The sequence below is a fragment of the Ambystoma mexicanum genome, chromosome 7p (genome assembly GCF_040938575.1).
Source record: "Ambystoma mexicanum isolate Mex_15411 chromosome 7p, UKY_AmexF1_1, whole genome shotgun sequence".
Lineage (NCBI taxonomy): Eukaryota > Metazoa > Chordata > Amphibia > Caudata > Ambystomatidae > Ambystoma > Ambystoma mexicanum.
In genome coordinates, this window is record NC_090939.1 from 97,548,363 (window position 1) to 97,573,844 (window position 25,482).

The 25,482-nt window shown below is 46.5% G+C and overlaps 1 protein-coding gene across 9 annotated transcripts in view; it reads right to left on the reverse strand.

The window, feature by feature from the left end:
• The window catches only part of SPICE1 (spindle and centriole associated protein 1), a 1,365,450-nt gene that overhangs the window by 187,309 nt on the left and 1,152,659 nt on the right, over window positions 1-25,482 (reverse strand). For 6 of the 9 annotated variants that reach the window (XM_069635857.1, XM_069635859.1, XM_069635855.1 and 3 more), the window contains 2 exons: window positions 22,095-22,597; window positions 2,866-2,976 (listed from right to left, as the gene is read on the reverse strand). In XM_069635857.1, the coding sequence (XP_069491958.1) occupies window positions 2,866-2,976; window positions 22,095-22,597 (614 nt within the window). Of the gene's footprint in view, window positions 1-2,741; window positions 2,977-22,094; window positions 22,598-25,482 lie in introns of those variants that run through there. The other 3 variants (XM_069635863.1, XM_069635861.1, XM_069635858.1) reach the window with 2 other exon arrangements.

Here is a 25,482-nt window from a genome sequence, read left to right on the forward strand (position 1 = left end):
AAGTATTTATTTACTTTATAAACTCACTTGGCAAAATTTTCCCCAACCATGAATTTTGGTGTGCTCTCGAGAAGTTCTTGTTCTCCCTCAAACCCCCCACTCCCTTTGCTGTCCTCTCGCCCTGTAAGGATATTTGGCGTGTTACAGCACAGAGTACAGCACTACTGCACAGGTAGCAATTTTTTTTGCAGCACCACCACAAGGGTGCGGTGCATTGCTATATGTGTTACCAGATTAACAAGGAAAGACAGGCTATTCAGTCAAAAACGATTTTAACATATAAGATGCAAATCTATTTTTACAGTTAAAAGCACACGTGCACATTCAAAAATGCACACTATTTTTCACCTGAAATGCCTATGGTGCGAGAGACACATTTGAAAATAATAACTAACATTACTTATAACTAACCTGACTAATAAAACATAATCCACTAATAAAAATGTGTCTCCACTGCAGAATTAGGCCTATTCTGAAAGTGAACTTTTAAACGCACATCCATTTTTTTTCTCTGCTGCCCTGTCCACATAATTACAGAAAGCAAAAGAGCTCGAAAGAACAGGAAATCAGTTGGTTACAAAGTATTACTATAAAAATGAGCCATTGTGTAGAGAAGGAGGAGATGGCATGATTGATTCTGATTGGAGCAGCGTCATAGCAAGTATCATGCTAGAGGGAGTGATCAGAGTTTTGCTGGGGGGAGTTTGAGGAGAGGGAAGGGCAGTCAAGATTTGGCAGAGCTGGGAGAAGGACCTATTTTTTCCTGGTTGGAGCATTCCTATCTGCAAAAGCTGAGAATTCCAGGCAATGACCCCGGTTTGAGAAGAAAGGCGCTCCTTTTCACTGGGGGTAAACTTCAAGGGAGCCACATTCAGAAAGAGAACAGCTGAAGAAAACTCTGAACAGATAAGGTAATTACATAAGTGTGGGAGCTGAGTGTGTACGAGAATGTTCAGTCAGAGTAGGAAAGGAGATTCCGGTGCTTTAATCACATGTTAATGTTGCAAATTGTGTTCTGTTCTCCGCCATTTTTTTTTCAGTGTGTCACAGACAATGCTGTTAATGTGCTGTTTTATTTATTTCTGTAAAGAGTGAGATCGTGTTTAAATGCAACTTTTATAATACAGAAAAATATTTGAAAGCAGACGGGTGGTGTGTCTTATATTTACCAATACAGTGCTGATGGTGAGGGGAGATTTTTAAACAATGCAATTGTCATTTTAAGACAGATGTGTGCATGATCATATTCAGTATGGACAATTGAGAGTGATTGTTTGTAGCATAGCTCGTTGGAGGTACATGAGCCAACGGGAAGAGGGACTCTCTGAACATAGTTCCCTACCGTATATAAGGTAGTGGAAATTACCACAAAATTACCACATATAGCTCTCTGTCGTAAATAAGTCAGTGAGATCGCCCATGGTGGCACACTAACACTAACACTGAAAATGTGGTATTCCTAAAATGTAGGTCCGAGGTCTCTCTAGTGATTACACGAAAAATCTAAGCAAAGATAAGGGATTCTGGACATTGGGGCCACAAATAAAACAAGGGAATTATGCTCACCAAAATACCACCAACCACGCATACCAACCACGCATACCAAATATGCATGTCTGGGTGCTGAAATAATGCATGTCCACTGTATTATTGTTGCACATGGCCAAATCTGAATACAAGGAGTGATTATTGCTAAGTTATTTTTCGGCGGTAATAAAATACCGTCAGGCCCCAAAACTCCACAAAATACCCTACAGCAACATGCATTTGCTTTTGTGCAGAGAAATCTGGAAAGAGCTGCTGACAGTGCAAAATCGTATTATGATAAAAAGACATCAGTAAAGGAATACAGTGTAGGGGATCAGGTATACAAGTTTCATTTTGGAAAAAGTAAACAGAAAAATTCTAAATTTCTAGCAGCCTGGCAGGGGCCATTTCGAATTATAGATAAGGTCTCTCCTGTAGTGTATAAAATTTTGAAAAATGAAGGTGAAACAGCAATAGTGCAGTTTGTCCATGTAAATCAAATCAAACCATGCCATCCCAGACATGAGATCAGGCAGCTTGAGCATGTAGAAACAGATAAAGTCCCTTGAACACAAAAAGAGAAAATAAATGGATGTAATCAGGAGGCAGTGACAAAGAAGTTAAAAAGTTGATTGTTATGATGGCACATAAACACTGTAGTATATGTAAAAATATATAATATAAAATAAATAAATGCACATATAACGGAAGCTCATGGTTGGTGTGCAGAGAGAAAATGTATTAAATATTGAATGCTGTTTATGTGTGTTTGTTTTTTTTTTTTTTTAACTTGTGTTTTCCCCAACCATGAATTTTGGTGTGCTCTCGAGAAGTTCTTGTTCTCCCTCAAACCCTCCACTCCCTTTGCTGTCCTCTCGCCCAAACTCCAACCTCAAAAAGACGTGTATGAGGCTAGCCATAGGATCCTCAAATTACACTACCATTAACGCACATCTCTAGTAACATCCTTTCAATAACACACAGGCTGTATAATCCCCTTTGTTCTCATTGCCTTCCTCCAAAAACCATGTGTTTTGAATGTGACTCTTCAACTATCATTCTTTCCGGTCCTACCACCATGATTGCCAAAGGTGGGCTCTCGCACTCACCACTAACCCCACTCTGCTTTCATTAAAGGGGTTGACTATGTCTATGATTAAAAATAAGCCAGGAAACAAGGTGATTAATGTCGAATTAAGACAAAAGTCAACAGCTTAAGTGCAGAGAATTGCTCTTTACTTTTAAAACATTTTTAATCACACAGTGAGTGAATCATTTTTTTCACAAAGCCAGTAGAATGCAGCTGATGTCATATCGAGTGGTCTTCTTATGCTCTACCTCCCCTTCACTCCTCTGAGGGATACACTTGCTTGGGTCTTGCTTGTCGCCTCTCCTACTATCCAATGCATCAGTAATTTGAACTTGGGAGGTGCACAGGGTCCGGTAAAACTGCAATGGGACATAATGTTTTGGATATTTATGGTTACTTATCCTACAAAATGTTTTAGAACCAGGAGAGGTTGTTCTACGATAATTGTACAAGACACCATAATAGTGTAGGGATTCATGTGGTAAATGCTATGCACTTTAATGTTTTTTTCTGTAGAATGATATTCATTTGCAAAAGTGAAAGGTCTAAAATTACATTATTCTCTGTATATACCTTGGTCAGTACAGTTGTACACATCCACTGCAAAATAAAACTTGAACTAACTGATAGCGATTACAACTTTATACCTTTACAGTCAACTCTTACCCTTCCCTTTAACTTAAAATAGTGAAAATCAAGCCTATTCTTGGTAAGGTAACTGGCCGCAGTCAAGAAAACATCTTCACCAGTTTTCTTGGGTGGAACAAAGTTATTTACTTGTGTGATTAACACAGGTTGCAAACAATAATAAAGCAACTTGTTTATATTTCACAAAACATCTCTTTACAATAAATGCTCTAAAGAACAAACATTGAGAAGAGGCAACATGAGCACCCACCATGGGTGCAGTAACCAATGAAGATACTCCGACCACGGGTTGCATCTATAGGTACAAGTTTGGTCGGTTACTGCTGCACCAGTCACTTCTCCTGCCACCACCAATATTTAAATCCATTATGCAAAGAAAAAAGTACCTTTCCTGGCCCATCACAGTATATCCTGCTTCTTAGTCATACTGAAGAGGGACTACAGTGGCCCACGGAACAAAAAGTGATGAAAGCCCCATGAGCAAAGCTACTTTGTGGGGGGTGGACCGTGAGGGGTGGGGAATCCATGCAATTGGCACTTGCTTGCACCAATGTCTTTAAATACCTGCATGCAAGGCTGTAACAGCTGGTAACTAAGCTGCTAAAAATTTAAAAACGTATTATGGACACATGACATGAGTATTAATGAGGACACAATATTCTTCATGAACTTGTAAAAGTGTTTGTTATCAATAATATTGCATATGAATGATGCGTCATTCTCTAGTGTCGGGAAGCGGACCGCAACCGAACGTTTAAGTGGCATCATACAAAAATGTTGAATCCCCATCACTGCGAGGCCGGAAACATGGGATTTTGTTAATCGAATTTTTGCAAATATTGTCGCCAATATAGATGGGTTATGGAGAAGGGGTATTAATTAGAAATGGGGGTTTGAGGGGTGGGGCTGCGGGGGGGGAGGGGACAGAGTGCAAAGATTCGAGAAGAAACCAATTTGATATTTTGGGTATTCGCAGTGATTTCTGTGCAGTAATCACATAGATCCTGTTTAAGTACCCTTTATTATCACTATCATTGCGCATGATTATCATTTCATTCATCAGGTCGAGAAACAGACCAGAGCCTACATTAATCAATCTTTTATAACACGCTCAATACCAGAGACCAGTCTCTAAGTGAGGACAGGGATTTGAAAATGTGTTCCTCTGTTAGGTCTTGCTTCCAATAAAACGCGTTGCCCTGAACAATCCTTCCGGCCCATTTTACGTGCTTCAAGCAATCTGCTCTTCATCAGGGCTTCAAATCAGTGTGCTGTTAGTAACATGCAGTGTGTACATCAAATCATATCAGTATTTATAAATGCTGTTCATTGTACACAGATTGCTGGACTTCCTTAGGTAACCTCTTCCGCTTGCAATGTGTACAAATAATATGAAGTTATTTGAGTTTTTTAAAACAAATTCAATGATCATATTCCTGTATCTGAGTTCTCTCAGTCTTGGGTATAAGTTTTCTTTGGGCCTATAAATCAACATGCCAGTAATTCCGTTTACCAGCATGTTTCCGCACCGGCAAGCTCCAAGTTTGCCGTTGGGGTGGGAGGTATTACCTTCAACCAATAGCTGGAGGTAATTCCGCCAACAAAAATAGCAACTCCCACCATGGAGCTTCGGCAGGATCACACCAAACGGACCACCAAACATGTAATGAGGCCCTTTGTCTTGAACAGGTGACGCTTACACGGGTGCAAACACTATAGGACTGTTTGATTTGGAGCGAGAAGCCAGTAGAATCATGACAAAGACTCCACATACCTAACATTGAGAAGTGACCTGTTTGGGATGAGTCTCATGGTACAGAGAAAGAACGTGGGGGCTGTACTGGTGTATAGTTTTTGGCTGCAGCACATGACAGAATGGATCTTGACTAACTATCAAATGTTAAACTGCTGAATTTACTGTAGTGACATGGAAACTGTTTTATGAAGAGGTTGCTTCCTTCCTGCACAGACATGCTGTAGAACAGGCCCTGCTGTAGAAAACCCACTTGATTTTGGAAGAGCTTGACGAACTGGCCAAAATATGGTGAGACTTTGTATGGTACTCATTACTGTACATGTACGAGACAGGTAATTATCTGGGTTGCTAGTAGGGCCTTTTTACAGGTAGCCACTGTGTACAGAAATGCTAGCGGCCTATATATATTATACAGATAGGTTTGTTAGTCAGCAGATTTGTATTAACGTATACCGTGATGAAGATAAGGCCGCCTTCTTGAAAATAAGTAAGGGAACTGCCCACCTTGGAGGCAATATGCTATGGGTTGGTGAATTATCTGAAAGCAGTATGGTCTCAGTATAGACTAATGATGGTATGGAAAACCCAACACAAAATGAGAGAATATATTGATTCTACTCCCAGTGAGTGATTTACATATTCACGTATATATTTAGGTATCTAGTGTTTCCATCGAAAAGGTTTCCAACAAAACCTTTTCTATCGAAACATATCCATCGAAAATATATGCATCGAAGTGTAGGATAAAGGGTTAATTTTCGTTGGGGTGGGTTTTTAAGGGCCGACCCCCACACTTTAAAAAAAAAATGCATTTGATGCAAATGGATAGGTTTTCGATGCAAACAACCTTAGTTGTAAAGTGTAAAGTTTGAGTTGGAAAGACCATAAACTATATATATATATATATATATATATATATATATATATATATATATATATATGGGATATTGCCATAGATGCAACAGATTGCAATATGCAGCCATGGCAATATCAGTCTGCTTTCTTATGGGGTTGCCGTAGTAGGGGCACAAGTGACATGCAGTTCACCATGTCAAACCGGGAGCGAAGGCAGTCGGGGGATGTAGCATTTAGATAAAACATGGCAGGACACCACATCCCATGTCGAGGATCATCACAAATCACCTGCTCCATGTGTGTCAGTGATTTCTGTAGGTACCACAGGGGTCAACTCTTTCTAAGCTTCTTTGCAAGAGCCAACTACCAATAGGAAGATGCAGCCCACCTGTGTGTGCAGCAGCCTACTAAAGCTGGTTCTCTGGCCACACACTTCATTTTGCCACATTATTCGTCATCGCTATCTGGTCAGCCTACAGTGATTCTAGCAAAATACTTTATCCACCTGTGTGCAATCTCGGTCTTCTGTTCCTGCTGCTGCCTTTAGTAAAATTCATCTCGTCATATGCCCGTCCCTCTGTGCTAGCTGAGGGATTCTTTAACCACTGTGTATATTTGACTATCAACCTTGGCGAGTCTAGGGTCTGCAAAGGCTCTGCACACCTGGTGTATGGGAGAACGCTAGGAAAATTCCAAGAATTGGTTGCTCCTCACCTATCACCAGCCCCACTGATGTTCTACTGTGCAGCTGCTGTCCCCCAGTCCTTCCTGCCTCTAGCCCTGAAGCTCTAGATAAAAAAAGGTTCAACTACTGTCCCGTCCAGCACAGATGGTCTCGGCCCATAACCTTTTCGGACTCGCCCTTTGTTCTCTTCGGGATGTGTTTGGGAGCTGAAAGGTTGGTGCCAGCTCACTTCAGTTTCAATGCAGTCCCACTGAGTAAAATAAGGCGCTGTTAATACCCAAATTCAATTTTGGGAGACATTCAAGGTGGTAACACAAAATAATTCTATAGCAGGGTGCTGTGGTGTGAAGATACGGATTCTGAAACGATAATCAAAATCTATAGAATAGGCACACGTACTAACCGGTCTCAAGAGCAAATTAAAATTATCTGAAGCATGAATGAAGCAAATATGTAAATTAGAGGCCCAGCAGCTGTTTGAGTTATAATTGTGGTGGAGCACAAACAAAAAAAAGAAGAGGCAGAACAGGATCACATCAATTTGATGGAGTCATCAGGCAAACAGGTAATCTGTCTTGTGAGAATTACAAATGTTCATATTCACAGAGCCCTTTTACGGATTATAGGCCTAAATGCACATTCCCAGGTGAAGCTCCCAATGAGAAACAGAAGCTATGAAGGTATGAAGGATCCTCTCTCACCAAGAAATTAAGGTATGGCTGTTGAATTATATGCACTCTATGACAAATTACTTGTCCTCAGATTATCAGAGGTTTACAGGGCAGGGTTAGAAACGGCTGGGAGCTGTTTAGCTCCTAGATCGGGCCCAGAACAGCCTGGTTAGCTTGTAGCCAACAACTACCAGGAGATGCACCTTTGGCTCCCCAAGCCAAATGGTGCAACAGAAAAATACCTGACATTACCTCTGTCTTGGAATTTGCCCAACAAGGTACATTAATAAACCGCTATAAGACATGTAAAGAATGGTCATATGTTATTGACACAGTTATACTTGCTTCTCATTTGTAAGTTATATTTATTGCTTGCTATCGATTAGTGCCTTATTGTGCAGCAGAGCGAATGAATGAGCAAGATCAAATCACGGAAGAAGTGATGTTAGCAAAGATAACAATGTGGCAGTAAAGACAGTAACAGAGTTTAATGCAGTAACAGGTAGTGGCAGAGCAATGATATAGCAGCAAATATCGGTAAAGACTAGCTGACCAAAAAGAAATGCAAAAGAAATAAAAAGATACAACTGCCCCCGCTGGAGCTCCCTTCACACTTAAGGTACTGTGTCCCGCCTGGCTTCCCTTGCGACAGATCGTTCGGGGTGACAGTAAAGCCTCGACTTTCTAACCTGGGCTGGCCTGGGACAACCTAGCTAACTTTTCCTGACTTTAATTTCATCCTTTTTGTGCGAACTATCTACAAAGACTCTTTGGGCATAACCCCACTGCTGAACCTGGACCCCTCCTGCTTGCTCTCTCCAAGAGCCAGGAGCAAAGGCCTAGCTCGCTCTCAGCGGCTCCGCTGCGAGGGGACTTGCACCAGCTGACACGCCGTGCATCCCCCGCCCTGCACCTCGTAGCGCGCGAGAACAGCCGCCGACAGAGCCACCCACCGCTCTCATCCCACCCGCGCCTCACTGAAGCCATCTGGATCTCCAGGACTCCCGAAGCTGCCTTTGGCCCCCACGGCCCCCACCGCCAACCACGAGGAGCCAAGACTCCAGAAATCGAAAATGGCCGCCACGGCCGTTGCCATGACGACCATCTGGCAACATGTGACAGCCAATGGCCATCGGTCCACCCACCAGGCCCACCCCTCCACCCCTGCGTTATATGGGCTGGAGGGACACCGACAGGCGAAGCCGCAGCAGAGCGAAGGCCAGGAGCAAAGGCCTAGCTCGCTCTCAGCGGCTCTCCGCTGCTCGACCGCGCAGACCGCAGCCTCCAGATCTTTTCATCAAGGTAAGGGTCATGACCCGGCTCACCACCAGCATGCCATGCTACCCTGCACGCTCGCTACCAGGAACCTGCGGCTCAGGTCACGCATATCTGCCTACCACCCGCTCACTTCCTCCCCTGGGGTTGCCTCCAGATTAGCCCGCCTTGGCGCCAGGATGTCCCGCTTTTACAGGGACCGCGGTAGCATCATCCCCCATTGCCATGCTCCTGCACCTTGCAAGGCCCCTCCCTCCTCTCCAGCCACTGATGCAGGGGCTTGCTCCCGCACTTCAACTCCATGGAAGGCCAACCACGCTACTCGCCTGCCTCCATCCATCCAGCAGCAGAACCTGCGTCCACGCTCCCAACGGCACTCCGATGTGGTGCCTCTTGCCCATCGGCTCACACCAAGATATGTGCCGACTCACCTCTTCACCTGGAACCACCCATCCTTGTCAGCCAAGCGGACCCTATTGGACCCTTCTCGTGTCACATACAACCGTGGTACCACTCCTGACCACGTCCAGCAATTCTTTGACCCCGCTCCTGATAAAGTGTCTTGCAATATTCTGCCAGTATTGAGGCCTGCTGCCCCTGCTAATACTGATGCGCCTTGTACTTTGTGGCCTGTCTCTATGACTGCTACCCCAGGTAAAAGTGTTGCGCCCTGTACCTTGATGCCTGCTTATATGACTGCTGCCCCTGCTAATACTGATGCACCCTGTACTCTGTTGCCTGTTTCCATGACTGCTGCCCCCGGTATTAGTGCTGCCCCTTGCCCTGTACCGCCAACTCGCACTGTGACAACTCCTGCCACCACCGACCACACCCTGCAACCTAAGGCCACCATATTATACTGTGCCTTAGTTAGCGCACGGTCCCTGCCGGCGCACCCTCTCGATATTCACGACCTTATCACCTCTAATAAACTTGACCTACTCTTCATTAGTGAAACCTGGCTAAACGATACATCTGGCCCTGCCCTCTCACTTGCCATCCCGGAAGGGTATTCCATCCATAGACAAGATCGCTCCACTCATAGAGGTGGGGGGGTGGCTGTCATTGCCAAGGAGAATCTACAATTCAGAAGGATTCAAGCAGACTTGGGTCAGAGCTCCGATTACCTCCTGCTCAAACTCCAGCTCTCAGCCACCTGTACCATTGCTTTCCATGCGGTCTACCGCCCGCCTGGGCCGAGCACTGACTTCCAGGAAGCCCTAATTCACTCGCTCTCAGACAATCTAAAAAGCTCATCTAAAGTTATCCTCCTAGGTGACTTTAACCTCGGTCTCAATGACTCTAAGGACTCCCACGCCACTGCCCTCAATAAAGCTCTCTCCAACCTTGGGTTCTCCCAATCTATCTCCAGGCCTACCCACTCTAAAGGGCGGACGCTAGATTGGGTTGCCCACCACAACTGCACCCTTGAGGTCAAAGACATCTCCCCTATCCCTTGGTCTGACCACCATTGCATTAAATTTGACATCACCACATCAAAAGGGCCGCATAGGCCAGCGACTTCGCTCCCTGCCGCACTCACCAGAAGCTCTCGGCAGCTCACAAAGGAGAACCTTACTAAACATCTCCTCGTACCGTATCTCCGCCCTTCTCTAATGATCCATCAGTACTTGCTAAAGACTTCAAAAGGATCATCACCAAGGCCGTGGACACTGTAGCCCCTCTTACCCTCAAAAAAGCAAAAAAGGTCAAACATACCAATGCCTGGTTCACCCAGGAGCTCTCACAGCTACGTCAAAAAAAAAAAAGAGCTGCACTCTCTGCCTGGAAGAATAACCCCAAAGACACCACTAAAGCAGCTTTTAAGGCCCTATCCACTGAATACAAAATCTCCATAATCAAGGCTAAGGCGTCTTCCTTCAACGCCAGGATTTCAGAAGCCAAATCAGGGACCAAAGAAATCTTCTCCATCTTTAGAGAGCTTGAGACCCCTGCGTCCCCCCCTTCTACTCTCCTAAAAGATGAAGCCTGGTGCAACAAAATTCAATCCGCCATGCTGGATAAATTGGACACTCTACACGCCAAGATCCTTGCACACCAAAAAGCCCTCAACAACCTTCTAGCCAAACACATTGGCTCCCCTGCTCCACTAGCTGACACCAGCCAAGCCCCTCTGTTTGAGTTCAAGGACATGACTGAAACCGAAGTCGCTGCCCTCCTTAGATCCATCAAGCCCTCCAATTGTAAAGGGGACGTCTGCCCAGCCCAGGCGATCAAGGACTGTGCCCCTGCCCTTGTCCCCCTCATCACTGCCTTCATTAATGCTTCATTCAAGTCTGGCCATGTTCCAGCTGAGCTCAAGGAAGCATGGGTTCGTCCGCTTATCAAAAAACCCTCCTTAGACCCTTCGGTCCCAGGGAATTATATACCCATTACCACTGTCCCATTTTTACTAAAAATCTTGGACAAAGCAGCTTACCTGCAAGTTCAAAAATTCCTCGAAGAAAACCATCTTCTTGGTCTTCGGCAGTCAGGCTTCAGGCCAAGACATGGCACCGAAACGGCACTTCTTGACCTCAAAAACCAGATGGACGACCTCAGAGATGCAGGTAAACCTGCTCTACTCCTCCTTTTGGACCTATCAGCTGCATTCGATCTGGTGGATCACAAGACCCTATGCCACCATCTTGCCACCGCAGCCAACTTCTCCCCGACTGCCTGCAACTGGATAACCTCCTTCCTGCAGGACAGAGCAATGAAGGTCTTCTCCGACTCTTCCTGCGCTGACCCGAGCATCATCCAATGTGGCGTCCCACAGGGATCATGCATCGCCCCTACCCTCTACAACCTCTTCACGAGGCCGCTGTTCAAGATCCTTGACGCCCTGGGCATCTCTTACACGAACTATGCTGATGACACTCGGGTGCTTATCCCCCTCTCCGGGGACTACCTGTCTGACCTGAACACGCTCAACTCCATTTACACCACGATCCAATCCTGGATGGCAGAAAACTGGTTATGCCTCAACAGCGAGAAAACCGAGCTTCTGCTGATTGGCTCCCCATCCACCCTGGGCAAGCTGGACAAGCAATACAACTCCTTCACCATAGATAACATTCCTATCCCTGTCTCCCAAACAGTCAAGACCTTGGGTGTCTACCTGGACCCGAACTTGAACATGAACAGGCAGGTCAATGCCATTGCATCCTCCTCAGCCTACTACTCCAAACTGCTCAACGCAATCAGACCGTACCTCTCCCAACAGAATTGCCTAACTATCGCCAGGGTAATCATTGGCTCAAGAGTGGACTATTGCAACGCCCTTCTAATAGGGACGTCAGGAAAAAACCTAGCTAAACTCCAACTAGTCCAAAACAATGCCCTAAGGGCCGCCACTGGACTATCACGCAGGGACCACATCTCTGACCTCAGGCGTCAGGTCCATTGGCTCCCAGTCAAGGAAAGAATCATGTTCAAAACCCTTGCCCTCACGCACAAATGTCTTCACGAACAGGCCCCTATATATCTCGTCCAGAGATTTTCTAAACCCTGTGCTTCCAGGCCCTCCAGAGCGGCCTATTCCAATTTACTAACTGTGCCAAAAACCCGCAGAGTGCGTGCTGGTGGCACAAGCTTTCCCACCATGGCATCCACCCTCTGGAACTCCCTTCCACCGCACATCAGACGACTCGACTCTCACACTGCCTTTCGCAAGGCCATCAAGACTAGTCTCTTCAAATAATGTGCCTGTTTTCTGTTTCGCTACCCTGGACCTATGTATCTGTAACTCTGTATGTATATTCTAAGAACTCCTCTGGGGTGGCTTTTTTGTAACCCTTAATCAAGCCTTCTTATGTACCACTTATCAGCGCCTCTATGCCTTAGGGCTGCAGTGCGCTTTACAAATGTAAAAAATAAAATAAAATAAAATTTAAAAAAGAGAATGTCAAAAGTGAATGTAAAGCAACATTAACAGGGGACCACCAGGGGGTGCAGAGGAAATGGGCGCATAAGCAGTCTTATCCCGCACCCCCAGAAGAATAACACCAACGTAACATGCAAATCTTAAGACACCCAGACCCAAAGGACAGGATTGTGCGGCGGAACGAAAGGAGCAACAGTGCTCATAAAACTGAAGCATGAATCTACGGGATGTCAGAGAACAGCGACCTGAAAGAAGGTGGTGGAGGAACGTCTGACCACGCCACCTGGGATACCCACAACCTCAGACTACAGCGGAGTGGACAACAGCGGCCGCGAGGTCAGGCACTGCAGCTCAGAAGACAGAACCCCCTATGCTCAATGCAAGGTGAGGAGCCACCAGAGCCCTAGACCCATGGTTATAAAACAGGACGGAGCAGAGGTGAAGCAACACAGCCCAAATCAAGGTGAGGAGCCACCCGACCGATCCCCTGTCAACACTAACAGGATGGAGCGGATGTAGGCAGCGTGCAGCCACAAGCCACCACAGCACCCCAATAACAGCACCATAGCACGCAGACTGAAAGGTCTGTGCCCCGCACCGCCATAACGCTGACGTGAGGGACAAAAAGTGGGGGAACAGACAGAGGAGCTGGGAAAGAAGGGAACAAGAATCAGGATGAGGAGTCACCCGAGCCCTAGGCAATAACAGCTTGGGCAGAGGCGGGGCTGCACATAACCACAAACTACATGGTGCAGATAAGGCAGTCCCAACAACAGCATCATAGCTGACGGGAAAAAGACTACTAGCCGCGCGGCCCTGGCAGATGACGCTCAGCAAGAACACCAGACAGTAGGATCTATACCTCACCAACAGTGAAGCGAGGGACAATGAAGTAGGGGTACAGGAACACCCTACCAGCAAACAGCACCTTCAAGCCACAACCCAGAGAAATTAAGGTGCAATAACAGCGCACTAACTGAAAGGAAGCCGGCTGGCAGCCGAACTGTGGGGGGCACACACCCCAATCCTCTCAGGGCATGCAAATTTAAGTTGTGAAAAGCCACTGAAGCAAATCCTGTAGGCTACTGAACCGGAGAGGCTTCCCAGACAAAATTGAAAGAGATAACTCAAGGATATAAATAGGGAAGAAAGACTGAAGAAAAGATGTTGAAAGGAGGAGCAGGAGTTATGAAAGCACTACTGGATGTGCAAGAGAAAGAGGGAGAGGTACACTAAAGAAACACAGACAGAGGTCCACCCCCACCACTTGGGACCTCATTCACCAAAGAGGACCTCATGGAAATGCTCTCCATGCTGAAACGGGACCTGACGAAGGAGATCAAAGACACCAAAGAAGGAATGGTCAAAACAGTTGCAGGACTGAACTCCCACATCATGGGACTAGAAACATGAATGAATGAGGTCGAAAACAAGCTGTGCAAGCAGGCTCACAACCAGGCTGAGCTCAACAATAGGGTACTGGGCACAGAGGAACAACTTGAAATGATATGGACGAAGCAGGAAGACCTTGAAAATAGAGCCCGTAGAAACAACATAAGGTAGGAGAAATTTCACGGGATATCCTAGACCAAGAAATAACTGTGCAGAATATGTGTCGGATGCTCCTAGATCTTCCAGACTCTGCAGCAATACAACTGGACAGGACACACAGTGTATACCGCTTACCGGATGTACTGTCCAGGGTACACTTCTTCCACAAGAAGGAACTGATTATGGCAGCAGCCCGAAAGAAAGAACCGGTGCAATTTCGAGTACACATCTCGCAGTTTCAGGATCTAGCACGCTAGCGAACAGACAGAAATTACACATAGTAACGGCATGGTGGCAATCGCAGAAGATCAGATTCAGATAGGGGTTCCCCTACAAACTGTTATTCGAGGTTCAGAATCAAAGATGCGCAATTGGATCCAAAGAGGAAGCGGCAGAATGGATGAGTGGGACCCAAGCACAATGGAATCACATTGCACTCTGGAATGGACCATCAAGAGCAATGCAAGGAAACCGAGAAGGAGGAGCATCCCAGAAACAGCAACTGCTGGAGAAGGAGAATGACTAGGACAAGCCCAACAGAAGAGCTACAAACCAATCGGCCTGTTTCCCCTACCACGAGAGAATGGAAATTGCCTGAAAAGTGAGAAATTACACACGTTACCACAGAGGACACACTGATGGCAGGGAAATGGGGGTTCAGCATGAAGGAATGGCGCCCACCTGCATGTCATTTCGAATGACAAACAACTGGTCTTTACAGGTGCAGGAAATTAAGACTCTTAGAAGAGTACCACAATGTTCTTTCCTAGAGGGGTTTTATTTTAATTTGTTCTTATGTTCGCTCCTGGTTCCATGTGCACAAAGTATACATGGCTTCCCAAATACTACGTCCCTCATCTGTTTCGAAAAGAAGTCTGCTCCGCCCCATGTTGGCTGGCTAAAAGAATAGCAACCTTATATATCCCATGGTAGTGACCACTAAAATGAAATGCCTGACCCTAAATGTGTGGAGTCTAAACTTGCCAATAAAATGGAAGGCGGTACTACAAAGGCTCTCCTCCTTGGAAATGGACTTTGCATTGCTACAGGAAACCCACCTATTAAAAAAAGATGAAAAACATCTGAGAAGTTGAGAGTACCCCCAAATGTATTTTGCAACTAGTGGCCTCAAAAAACAGGGAGTAGCCATAATGGTCCGACAGAAGTCCTGCGAGATGCACAAGGGAGATACATGCTAATGAAAGGAGTTCTGGGGGGGGGGAAAAAAAATACAATCGCACTGGGGGTAATATACGGCCCCAACGAGAAACAGGCAGAAGTTATAGAGAAATGGACAAAGATCCTAGCAAACTTCATAGAGGGAGACAAAATATTAGGAATGGACTTCAACTGTGTGGTAGACCTAACCATGGATAAAACACTGGCCCCCCACGACAAACAACAAAACCAATTATTTTGCCATGACTACACTAGTGAGAGAACTATCACTGATAGAGGCATGGCGCTTTAAGCACCCAGGGGAGAGAGGTCACAACTTTTTTTCGGTGATACATGGGGGGGTTCTCGAGGCTAGGCATGTTCTTGATCTCCGCTACCCTTATCCCGTTAGTTAAGGGAATAAGCATGTTACCAAAAGCTCTAACAGACCACTCCCCCATAAAACTAGAAATAGACCTGGGGCAGGGCACTCGAAGACAGACCCCCTTGGAGAGTCAATGAAGCGATCTCAACAGACACAGCAGCCAGGGTGGCAATAGGAGCTATAAAACACTACTTTCAAGAAAATATGATGGCGCAAATGGATATACGCAACATATGGGACGCAGGGAAAGCAGTCCTCACGCGAGTTATTATAGAGCAATCAACAACCTGGGCTAGGCGTCAACAATTGTACCAGAGGGAGTTGGAAACGGTGATGCCGCAGAAACAGAAAGCACACACAAAGAAGGGAGGGAGAGGCACGCCGTAAGACCTCAGGATCGCAAGACAAGCACTATAAACTCACATGATGGGAAAGGCGGCCCAAGCTTTATTCAAGACAAAACAATATTATTACTCAAGGGCAACAAGGTGAATACGTTATTGGCAGCAAAACTCAGAAAGGTGGCAACCTGTAATTATATTGGGGCCCTGAGGTCTACACAGGGGAAGGGGGAGATCACGGAGGCGGGGAAACTGAAGGTTATGGACGTTTTTATTGCAATTCCTCCACCCCACACCAAGGGACTACCACCCAAACTCAATTTCATAGACTAGGCCCTGCTCCCGCACATCTGAGGCAATAAGAAAGACAGAGAATCCTATAATGTTCCAGGAGTATGTACAGGACAAAGAACAATGTTTTTAGACCACTAACTTAAGGCACCAACTACAAAATTAAGGCACTAAGCAAACTGAAACCGAGGACGGAGGGGTATGTTGGAGGAAAGGTTTGTTGAGTAGAGACATGGACCGGGACACACAACAGCACTGAGGGACACAGGAAGGAACCGATCATTATTATTTTGTTACTTATCATTTTACCTACTAACCTTATTATTTAACTCTGTTTGGGGGGGATATGTTGGTTTAAAAGGAAATGTAAACTGAAGTTTCGATGCCTTTACAATAAAAATATATACTTGGTGAGGGGAAGCAACATTGACAGTCCACTGGATATGGGGATGTGGGACACTACCCAGAATAAATACATTTCAAAATGAACCAGGATCCATTAATTGATCACGTGTAGCATATAAACAGGAGGTAAAATTATCTCTCCTCCTGCAGCAAAGCTTTCTCTGGGAAACAACACCTCGAATGGGTGGTACCGTTCACAAAGCATGGCATACAACAGAGACCTAGGGAGAATTCTCACTGATGGCCAATTTCCCTCACCTAGTGAGTCCCCCAGCAGCTTTGCTGGACTTCTGGAGTTTATTTTTTTCCCCTTGGTAAAAGTGTGAGCTTTTCCCCCCAATCTTACCTGTGTATCGCCAGGTATATTTCTGTTTTTGTGATTATGGACTCTGAAGTACACCACTTCAGTAGCCCCCTTCTTTTGTGTGTCACACAGCACCTTCAGTGGCGTGGCACAGGGTTGTCGTTGAGAATCCCCCTCCCCCCGACTCCATTTCTGAGGCTGACTACAGTCCCCCAGAAAAGGGTAAAGTTACCATTAACTTTACCTAGTCAATCTACCACAGACCCAGTACACCCCATCTTACATGGAGTACTGGAAAGGGCTAATCTGTACACCTTTTCTGTCTGTACCTCCCTGAGCCTTGTTTCGCTCTTTTAACATTTAGACTTTGCTGGTGGCAGTGGTATCTTCCCTAACTTTTCTACCGCGATTATATTAGATAAACATGGTACTGTTCTTGGCTATTATATTAGCCTCGAACATAAACCCGCTTGACCAAATCGTCTTTCTTTTGGCTCCGGTTGGGTTTATTCGCCATTTCTTTTTGTTAAAGTCCTTCTTGTGTTTTACTTTGCGCGGCAAACTAGGTTTGCCTTCTTTGTTCACTGTCTTTTGGCGGGCTTCTGCAGAGAAGCCCTCCTCTTGACGCCTGGGTGTCTAGGTAGACTGAATGTGGGGAAGGGGTGTAGTCACCCCCTGCACAGGGTATCCTAGGAAACCCAAGTCGCACTTTGCCATGATTGGCTGAGGTGGTTGTCCCGGCTGGACAAACCCCTGCTGCGTGATTGACAGCCAGGCTGTGTGAATGGGAGTTTTGCGCATAAAAGGCAGGTCTCTTGGGCTAGAAGTCAGAGTCGCCTCTGGAACTACAAGGAACCGAAGAGAAGCGGAGAGAACGACAGCTGCTGCAACTTCCCCGTCCCGGTGAAGCCCTGCTGCAGTCCTGAGCTATCTACCCTTCGACGACTAAGAGGAGATCCTGTCCGGAGTCTTCTTCCGAACATTGATCCCTGGTAGGGATAACCAGCTCATCTTCTTCAAGCAGAGATCTCCGCCGTGGTCGAAATCACTGCACACTGCTGTAGTGGTCTGGATAGCCACCTGCTGAGCCTCTCCTGTTTAAGGAGCACACCTTTTTCATTGTCACTACTGCCGGCTTCATCCCTGTGTGGTGCAGACCCCCTTCAGACGTCCTCCTTCACAACAAAGCTCAAGGAATCGTGGGTCTGCGGGAAACCAACAGGAACAACTGCCAGGGCACCAGATGCATCGTGGAAATAAGGTACTGTGTTCTACTCAAGGAAACTGGGTGAATCCCTTTTCTTCATCCTCAAGGCTTGTCCTTGTCTTCCCTCCTTCTTATAACTTTTGCTTCCGAACATTGACAATATCCAAGTACTTTTGGGCTACGCTGAATCGTGAACTGTCCAACGGTGTGATCTTCAGCACAGGTCTCCGGTGTCACTTAAACCTGGCTCCGACCCTTTGACTTTTGAACTCCTGTTTCTGAGTATTTCTCGATACTGTCTGCCTAACCTAAATATTGCCTGCGATTTTTGCCTCCAATTCCCTCTGGGTATCTCAGGTGCTAAGTGTGCTTTTGCCCCGGTAGCATTTCATGTCACGGATATGCGTTTACTGAGTAGACCGAACTGTCAAAAAGTGATCGCAACCGTATCCGCGGTAACGTGTTTTGTTCATAACACCGGTTCATTCAAACACAGTGTACTTACCTTGAGACATACTGTACAAAGTGAATTGGTTAATTGTAGTATATTTAACGTGTGGTTTTGTTTAAAGTTTAATAGAGGTGTTGTGTTTATAACTGATGGTTTAAAAATAAATGTACTTCTATTTTTCTACCTGAAACCTTGAGTCAGTGTTTGCTTGAGTCACAGTAATTGTGGTCCCTTTGTGTAATCTCTGCTCATTTACCCTTGAGATAAGCCTGGCTGCTCCGCTACTGCTACCACTATACCTTAGTAGTACAGGCTTGTACCAAAGGTAAACTTGTATTGCCACCTGTAGTCTTAATTGTGAGTAGTGGTCCCTAAGGGCGCTGCACAGGATTCTGCCGAACATTCGCATAAAAGGCAATATGTAGTAAAAGCTCGAGAGCTACAGCACGAGGACTCCCAACACTTGAATGTGCGGTAAAAATCTGAAGATAGCTGCCATGAGGAGGGGCTTAGGTAGAGGGCAGTCAATGGCTGGGGGCAGTGTGACCCAGAGACCAGTGATTGGTTAATAGTAGAAAGACAGTTCAGAAACAAAACTGAAACTGATTTTTTCTTTACTGAGGATTCCCAGCCTGACGGGGATTATTCATAAGCATGTGAATACATGCCAGACCCCATGCTGAAGAATAGCAGGTTTTCAATGTATCCCTTCGGGTCTTGGCCTTCCATACCCTCTGGTGAACCCAGCACCCTTATGTTGTTCCACCGGGCCCTTCCCTCACTTTCTTCCGCCCGCGACTCCAATATGGCATTCCTCGACAGCAGCTCGTTCATTCTCACTGTCGCTCGTGGTAGTGGCCGTATCCTTCAGGGTTGCCTCCGCCGTTGTAACCCTCTCGGCAAGTGAGTGTACATCATGGCGTAGTAGCTGCACATTAATGCTCACAGCGTCTATTTTGCCTTCCAGTGATGTTCGCAAGTCTGCGATGGCAGCCAGTACTCTAGATTCCTGTGGGTCCCCTAGTGCCACCAGTGCTTCCCCCATTGTTACCTCAGCCGAGGGCACCGCATCCTAGGCCTTTGCTTGTCCTGCGAAGGATTCCATTATTATACCTTTCTGTTTGCTCTTCTTGGTGGACATACCAGAAGTATTGTAAATGCGTGGTATATTCTAGGCGGTTGCGCTATGGCCAGTCGGGCAGTTTTAGATTGCAGGCTCATCCCTTGCACCACCGAGCTCGTGGCAACTCCTGCAAGGTGGTGTGTGGCTCCTCACTCCAGTCCAGCTAGCAGTGTTTGCTAGGGTGCACAGGGTGTTTGCATGCTGTCCAATGTGCGTACCATCTATGCAATTGACAGCTGTGTGTCTAATGGCGGCATAATCCAACACTCCCCGCCTAACTTTAAGTTGCTATGCAGGTTCAGTTAAGAGGTTCCACAATATCTACGCCCAAGCAGGAGCCATGCCTATACTAGCTCTGAGCACCAGTGTTTATTATTGCCTGCCCTTTTTCCAGTGCCAGAGCTATCCAAACCCAGTTTGTACCTTCACCAATGTTCAGCCGCTCCACTCCCCCGTTTGTCAAAATATCTATAGTTCACAAATATCTGCCCATTCTGCTATTCTGTGTCTCAGGCATTCGCGCGGGCTGCTGCTCAATGTGCTCCCGGTCCGAGTTCTACTGCCCCTGTGCCTACGCACTCACTGCATGAAAACGCCTTCCACAGTGCGCCTGCAGCATCTCTCGCAGCAGTTCGGGTCTCACCCACGCTCTTTCCCGGCTCACTCACCGTATTGTCTGATGCCATCTCTGTCCCTCAATTCAGCAGCTCCTCAACAATCTCGTCTTGTTGCTCAGGGGGAAGAAGGGGGCTGTGCACCTTAGCTTCCGGTGCAGCCGGTGTCCCCACAGCAGCACACAGGACTCTAACACAGCCTCCTCTCCATGTTCACGTCCGGCAAGAGAAGCTGGATCAGGTCACCATCTTGCTTTTCTCCTTGCTGTGTTTCGGCACAGTTGTTTGGGCTCCAGAAGTTGTTTTTCGCCCGCCGCAGCCAGGTCACAGACCGGTTCCGAGTATATGCCACTCACTTGCAGGGGTGTTGGTAGGTTTGCAAAAGACCTGGGTCTACACTAATGTCGGACTGTATGGACTCGGGGCAAGCTAGCCTTTTGGATGTCGCCCCTGAGCTTCTATCAGGGGCTACAACCAAAAGATAAAGGGCTATAGCCCCTTCAGCCACCGCCTAGCAACGCCTCTGTTCACTTGGTCATTTCAGCTGTAAATCAGGATCTCAGTGGGAGCTTGTGCAGGTCACGTCTGTTCTACATGAGCTAAGGCCACGCCCCCCGCAGCAATTACATCCTTATTGCTAAGCAAGAATACATACCAACATCAATGGCTCACTGGGAAAAGGCTCAACATTGCGTTATTAGGCTACTATATTAAATATTTTTTTTATTCATTAAGTTTATTTGAACCAAAGAGCCCCAGCATGGCTGAAGATTTTAAGATATGTAAATCTAGGAGAAATACCAACCCAGGAGAACTATGTTCCTTCCCAGTTCAGTTTGTCAAAAAATGCTGAAAATTGGTGTAGACATTTGGAAGGATTGCAAAGAAAGTGCTTTAAACGATGATATACAGCAGCACAATTCACCAAAACACGCAGTCATATTTGGTTACGCATTTACCTTGCAAAAGTTGCTGAACATGGCTCAAGGAATTCAACAGTTACAGGGAAGAACAACATGTTAATTTCCATGGAGAGTTCAAGGTCACACTGCCTTCATGTCGAGTTGTCATGGGATAGCAGTTTGGGCTATAAACTGAACAACTATTACACCACATAACATTTTTACACCCTTCCGATTTATAGATCTAAGCAAGTATTTTGATTACGTTAAGGTCTACTTATTTACTTTCGTTAGCTCTGCACTGCAAACAAAAGTAGGTGGAAGATGACTAACTTCCAAAGGGTTTGCATAAATCAAATAGTGAGTGCACTGTTACAGGACATACTAAATATATCTTTGGATGCATTAGCAGGAAAGATATCTGCCTAGAAAACACTGCACATGGAATGAAACCCATCAAGTGTAAAGTTGGAGACTAAGGTCTGTGGGCGTAAAGCAGGCAAGAAACAGATGAGCCCTTATGGAGTGAGGAGTTTCCTTGCCTCAAAATATGCGCCCTTACGTTTAGTGGGGGAGCACAGCACCAAAGGTTCTTGACGGGCCATAACCGAAGCTGCTTGCTGAAAGCACCAAAGGACTGCAATGGAAACTGTGAGGGAGAGAACAATCCACCTGAACCATTTTGGGGCGTGGGCATTGCAAACAATTTCAACAGAGTCCTCTGAGCTACAGCTATCCCAGTTTAAATCTGGGTAGATCCGTTAAATTAACTCTTGGCTCAGGTGGTTCAATTCATGTTAGGGTGCTTATCTGCTTGGAAAGACCTAACATACTGAATTGCACTAAAATAAAGTAGAGACAGAAGAAACCATAGGTTTTGGCAAGGTGACAAAATTACGAAATAATGTCTCCCAGACAAAATAACTGCCATCAAGTGTATTCACACAACTGAAAGAACCTGCCTCTTACCTTTCGAGCGCTAATTGGGGCTGGGGTGGTAGTTGTGGCAGTAGCGTCGTGAACTAATAATAACTGTTGTTGCCCCTCTCCAGCTTCTGGAGCATGAGTGTCCACCTTGCTTTTCACTAGCTTTGCTTTCAGGAAGGAATTCTGCATAGTTAGATCTGCAATCTTAGCCACTAGTTCTTCGTCACATACATTTTCCTCTGAAGGACTGCCTCTCTCATCACCATTCGGTATGGCACCAGCTGCTGTTTGTGGTCGGTCAACCACCGTTCTTTGGCTTATGGTCTTTGTGAGGGGTACACTGGCAGAACGTGGCCCCACAAAAGTATTCTTCCCTTCCTCCAATGTATGTGTAAGAATCCATCGTTCAGCAAAAAAGCGGCATTCATCCATCTTTGCTTCTGCAGCAGCAGATGAGCTCTTAGTTTCCTGATATTCTAACTTTTTGGTGTCTGGTGTTGGGACGGTGATGGCTGCAGGATGGGTTCGGATGTCATTAGCCGAATCTGTACATGGGATAAAAGGTCAATGTTATGAGAAGATACAAGCTGCCAAAGCGAGAGTGAAAGAGCAGGAGATGATGTTTTAAAATGTGCTAGAAGCAAAGAAGGCATACATTAAAGAAGCTAATATTTTTGCATCAAACATGGCAAGGAAGCTAGTAATGGATACAAGGCCCCCTTAAGGTCTGCTATGAAAAGACACAGTGACACTGCACCAAGGTTGCAAACACAAGTGGATAGACATGTCACCTCATTTTTCCGGTACTCCTACAAATGAGCAAAACAGACAAGGAATGTAAAGCAGAAGGCTTTACTTAACTCCAAAAAGTCAGGACAGGGTCCAAAACAAGCAAAGCGAAAATCTAGAGGTCTATGGGAGGGAACCAGCAAAAAGAAAATCTTTAACACGTTCTATGCCTGGTATGTAGAGTGTTTAAGGCACTCTTTTGCAGTATCCCTTTAACAATCCCCCTGGAACACCCGCAGTCGTACCCAAGCTTTATAGAACTAGCCCTAGGGCCGTACCCGGAGTTATGGATCCTGAAGGTAGAGTTAAAGGCCTGAGCGCAGCAGGAGTGTTTAACGAGGTTTACAGACCCATAACTACGGGGACGGCCATAGGAGTGGAAGGTCTAAAAAGCTATTATGTTCTTTTGGGTGGGGTAAAAGAGCAAGCTACTCACTGTAGTGACTTCTGTACTCTTAATCCATAGTCCCCTCTCCTCCATACTTAAGGGAGTCCGTCCCATCACCATGGGTATGTAGGAAAGGGGACAGAACGTAACAGTAAAGGGTTAAAAAATAAAAACATTAGTGAGCCTGGAGTGGTTGCTGGCAATTGACCTGCCCCCAGCAACCACATACAAATGTGATGAGGGAGGGTCAGGGCTTAGAAACCAGTTAGGCTGCGTCTGCCGGTTGCGGGGCAGTAAAGGCTGCAGGCAGCAAGGGAGCAGGTGACTACCCCCGTACCCTAACAGGTTAAGGAGTGATGGAAGGAGGCGGGTGACTTCTGTGTCCTGGCCACGTCAAGTGCAGCTCGGGCAAAGAGGAAAGCGGGGCTGGCCGAGGACAGAGCCATCTGTGCCTCACCCTACGAAAGTAAGGAGTGGCGAGTGGGGTTGGTGTTTTAATTGCCCCGGCCAAATCTGTCAACTGCTGCCTGGGCCGCATGGCCATCCCGTGCCACCTGGGCCACATGGCTACCAGTGTGACGCTCCGGTGATAAAAGGGAGTGCTGCGCTAAGAATGCTTGCCGTCTGTGTGCTGCTGCGCTGGATGTCTGGGTCACAAAGGTGTGCGTACAAAAGCGCGCCATGCATTGACCCAGGCTTCCAGTGCCACGACACAGAGCATGTACAGAAGAGAGAAGCAGGCAGCTGGAGCCCTCATCAGATAAGTGGGGGAGGGGGCGCAGGGTGTAGTGACCGAGAGATCAGAAACCCCCTGGACATGGCCCTGGGAGAGGGCGGCGTGCAAAATGTTGCATCTGTGGAATTGAAGGTGTGACTTTTAATGTGCGAGACAGAACTTCTAAGAACCGTGCTGCCAGCAGAGCAACATCAGGAGAATGGCAAGGCTTTCCTCGCACTGGCTAAATTCCAGGCTATACTGATTTTCCAAGCTATACCGGCTCGTATGGCCCGGAAACTGGTCAATGGGGGAGTGCCACGTCAGTCCCTCAGGATAGAATATGTATTAGTGGATCAGAGATATTATTAACTTTCGGGAACTCTCTGCATTTCCTGTGAAGGACATAAGTGGCATGTCTGGGGCTACTCAGGAAGTGCAGGTGATTGCCATCGAATCCACTCCCTAAATGGAGTATAGCTCGGTACACTGATTGATTGATTGATTTATAGAGCGCTTTACACCAAGGCGCTGTACAGTGGAACAACAAAATACATTAAGTGCCACGTGTGGGTGCTCATCCATTCTCATGTACGGATTTCCCCAAGGACTTCCCATTCTCCGGAATCAATTTAAAATAGTGCTTTGCCTCCTCTTCAACCCATAAATGCATAGCCTCTTATGGGCAGGTGTGCACTATATACTGTTGACCCAACCACCCTCCTCATTGCCTGTTGCCAAATCCACACTTAACTAGTAGCGTGGCGTGCTCTACATTTCACTTTCATTGCTACCCTAGGGGTTTTTGCACATGTGACCACGTCTTCTTCCTGACAGTTTGGGGACAGACAGGAAGGTAGACACATGGTTAATGTGCCACCCTGAGCCAGTGGATGTTTGGCCTTTGAGCGGTATAGGAGGATCCCCTGGCCACCTGACCTGAATCCCTGAAACCTGGTAGAGGGCTGTCACATTGCAGCACAAATATACCCCACGCTTGCCCCTCCCCAAGGGACGGCACAATCTCGTGCGCAAGAGTCAAATATCAGAAATGGGAGGCTTTCCCATTAAGGGAAGCGTACCCTGAACGCAGTCGACAGAGCGTTACTGATGCAACAAACTTCAAAAACATTTCCTTTTGGAGTTTGCAGAATCTTACAGTCCCATAAACCCTGGTTTTCAAAACCGCAACTCGTCAAACATTGGGGACCAACACAGAGAGCCACTGTACATCACGTGTTCCCTAAAGAGTGCCTTGCACTGGGGAAATGCACTCATTTTCCTGCTCGCCCAGCCTTTCAAACAAATCAAATGATGGGGAGAAGGTGCAAGTGGATCTAGGTCACCTGGCCTAAGCACCATCCACCTGGTGCCTTCCTGGTTGCCGCTCTTTTTCCCTACTTGAGGAGCCCTCCAGCCTCTTTTCCTTTGCAGATGGGGAGCAGGTGCAAGTGGATCTAGGTCACCTGGCCTAAACACCACCCACCTTCTTAGCCCTGCCTCTTCCTTTCTGCTCTTAACTCTTAGATCAAGGGCGT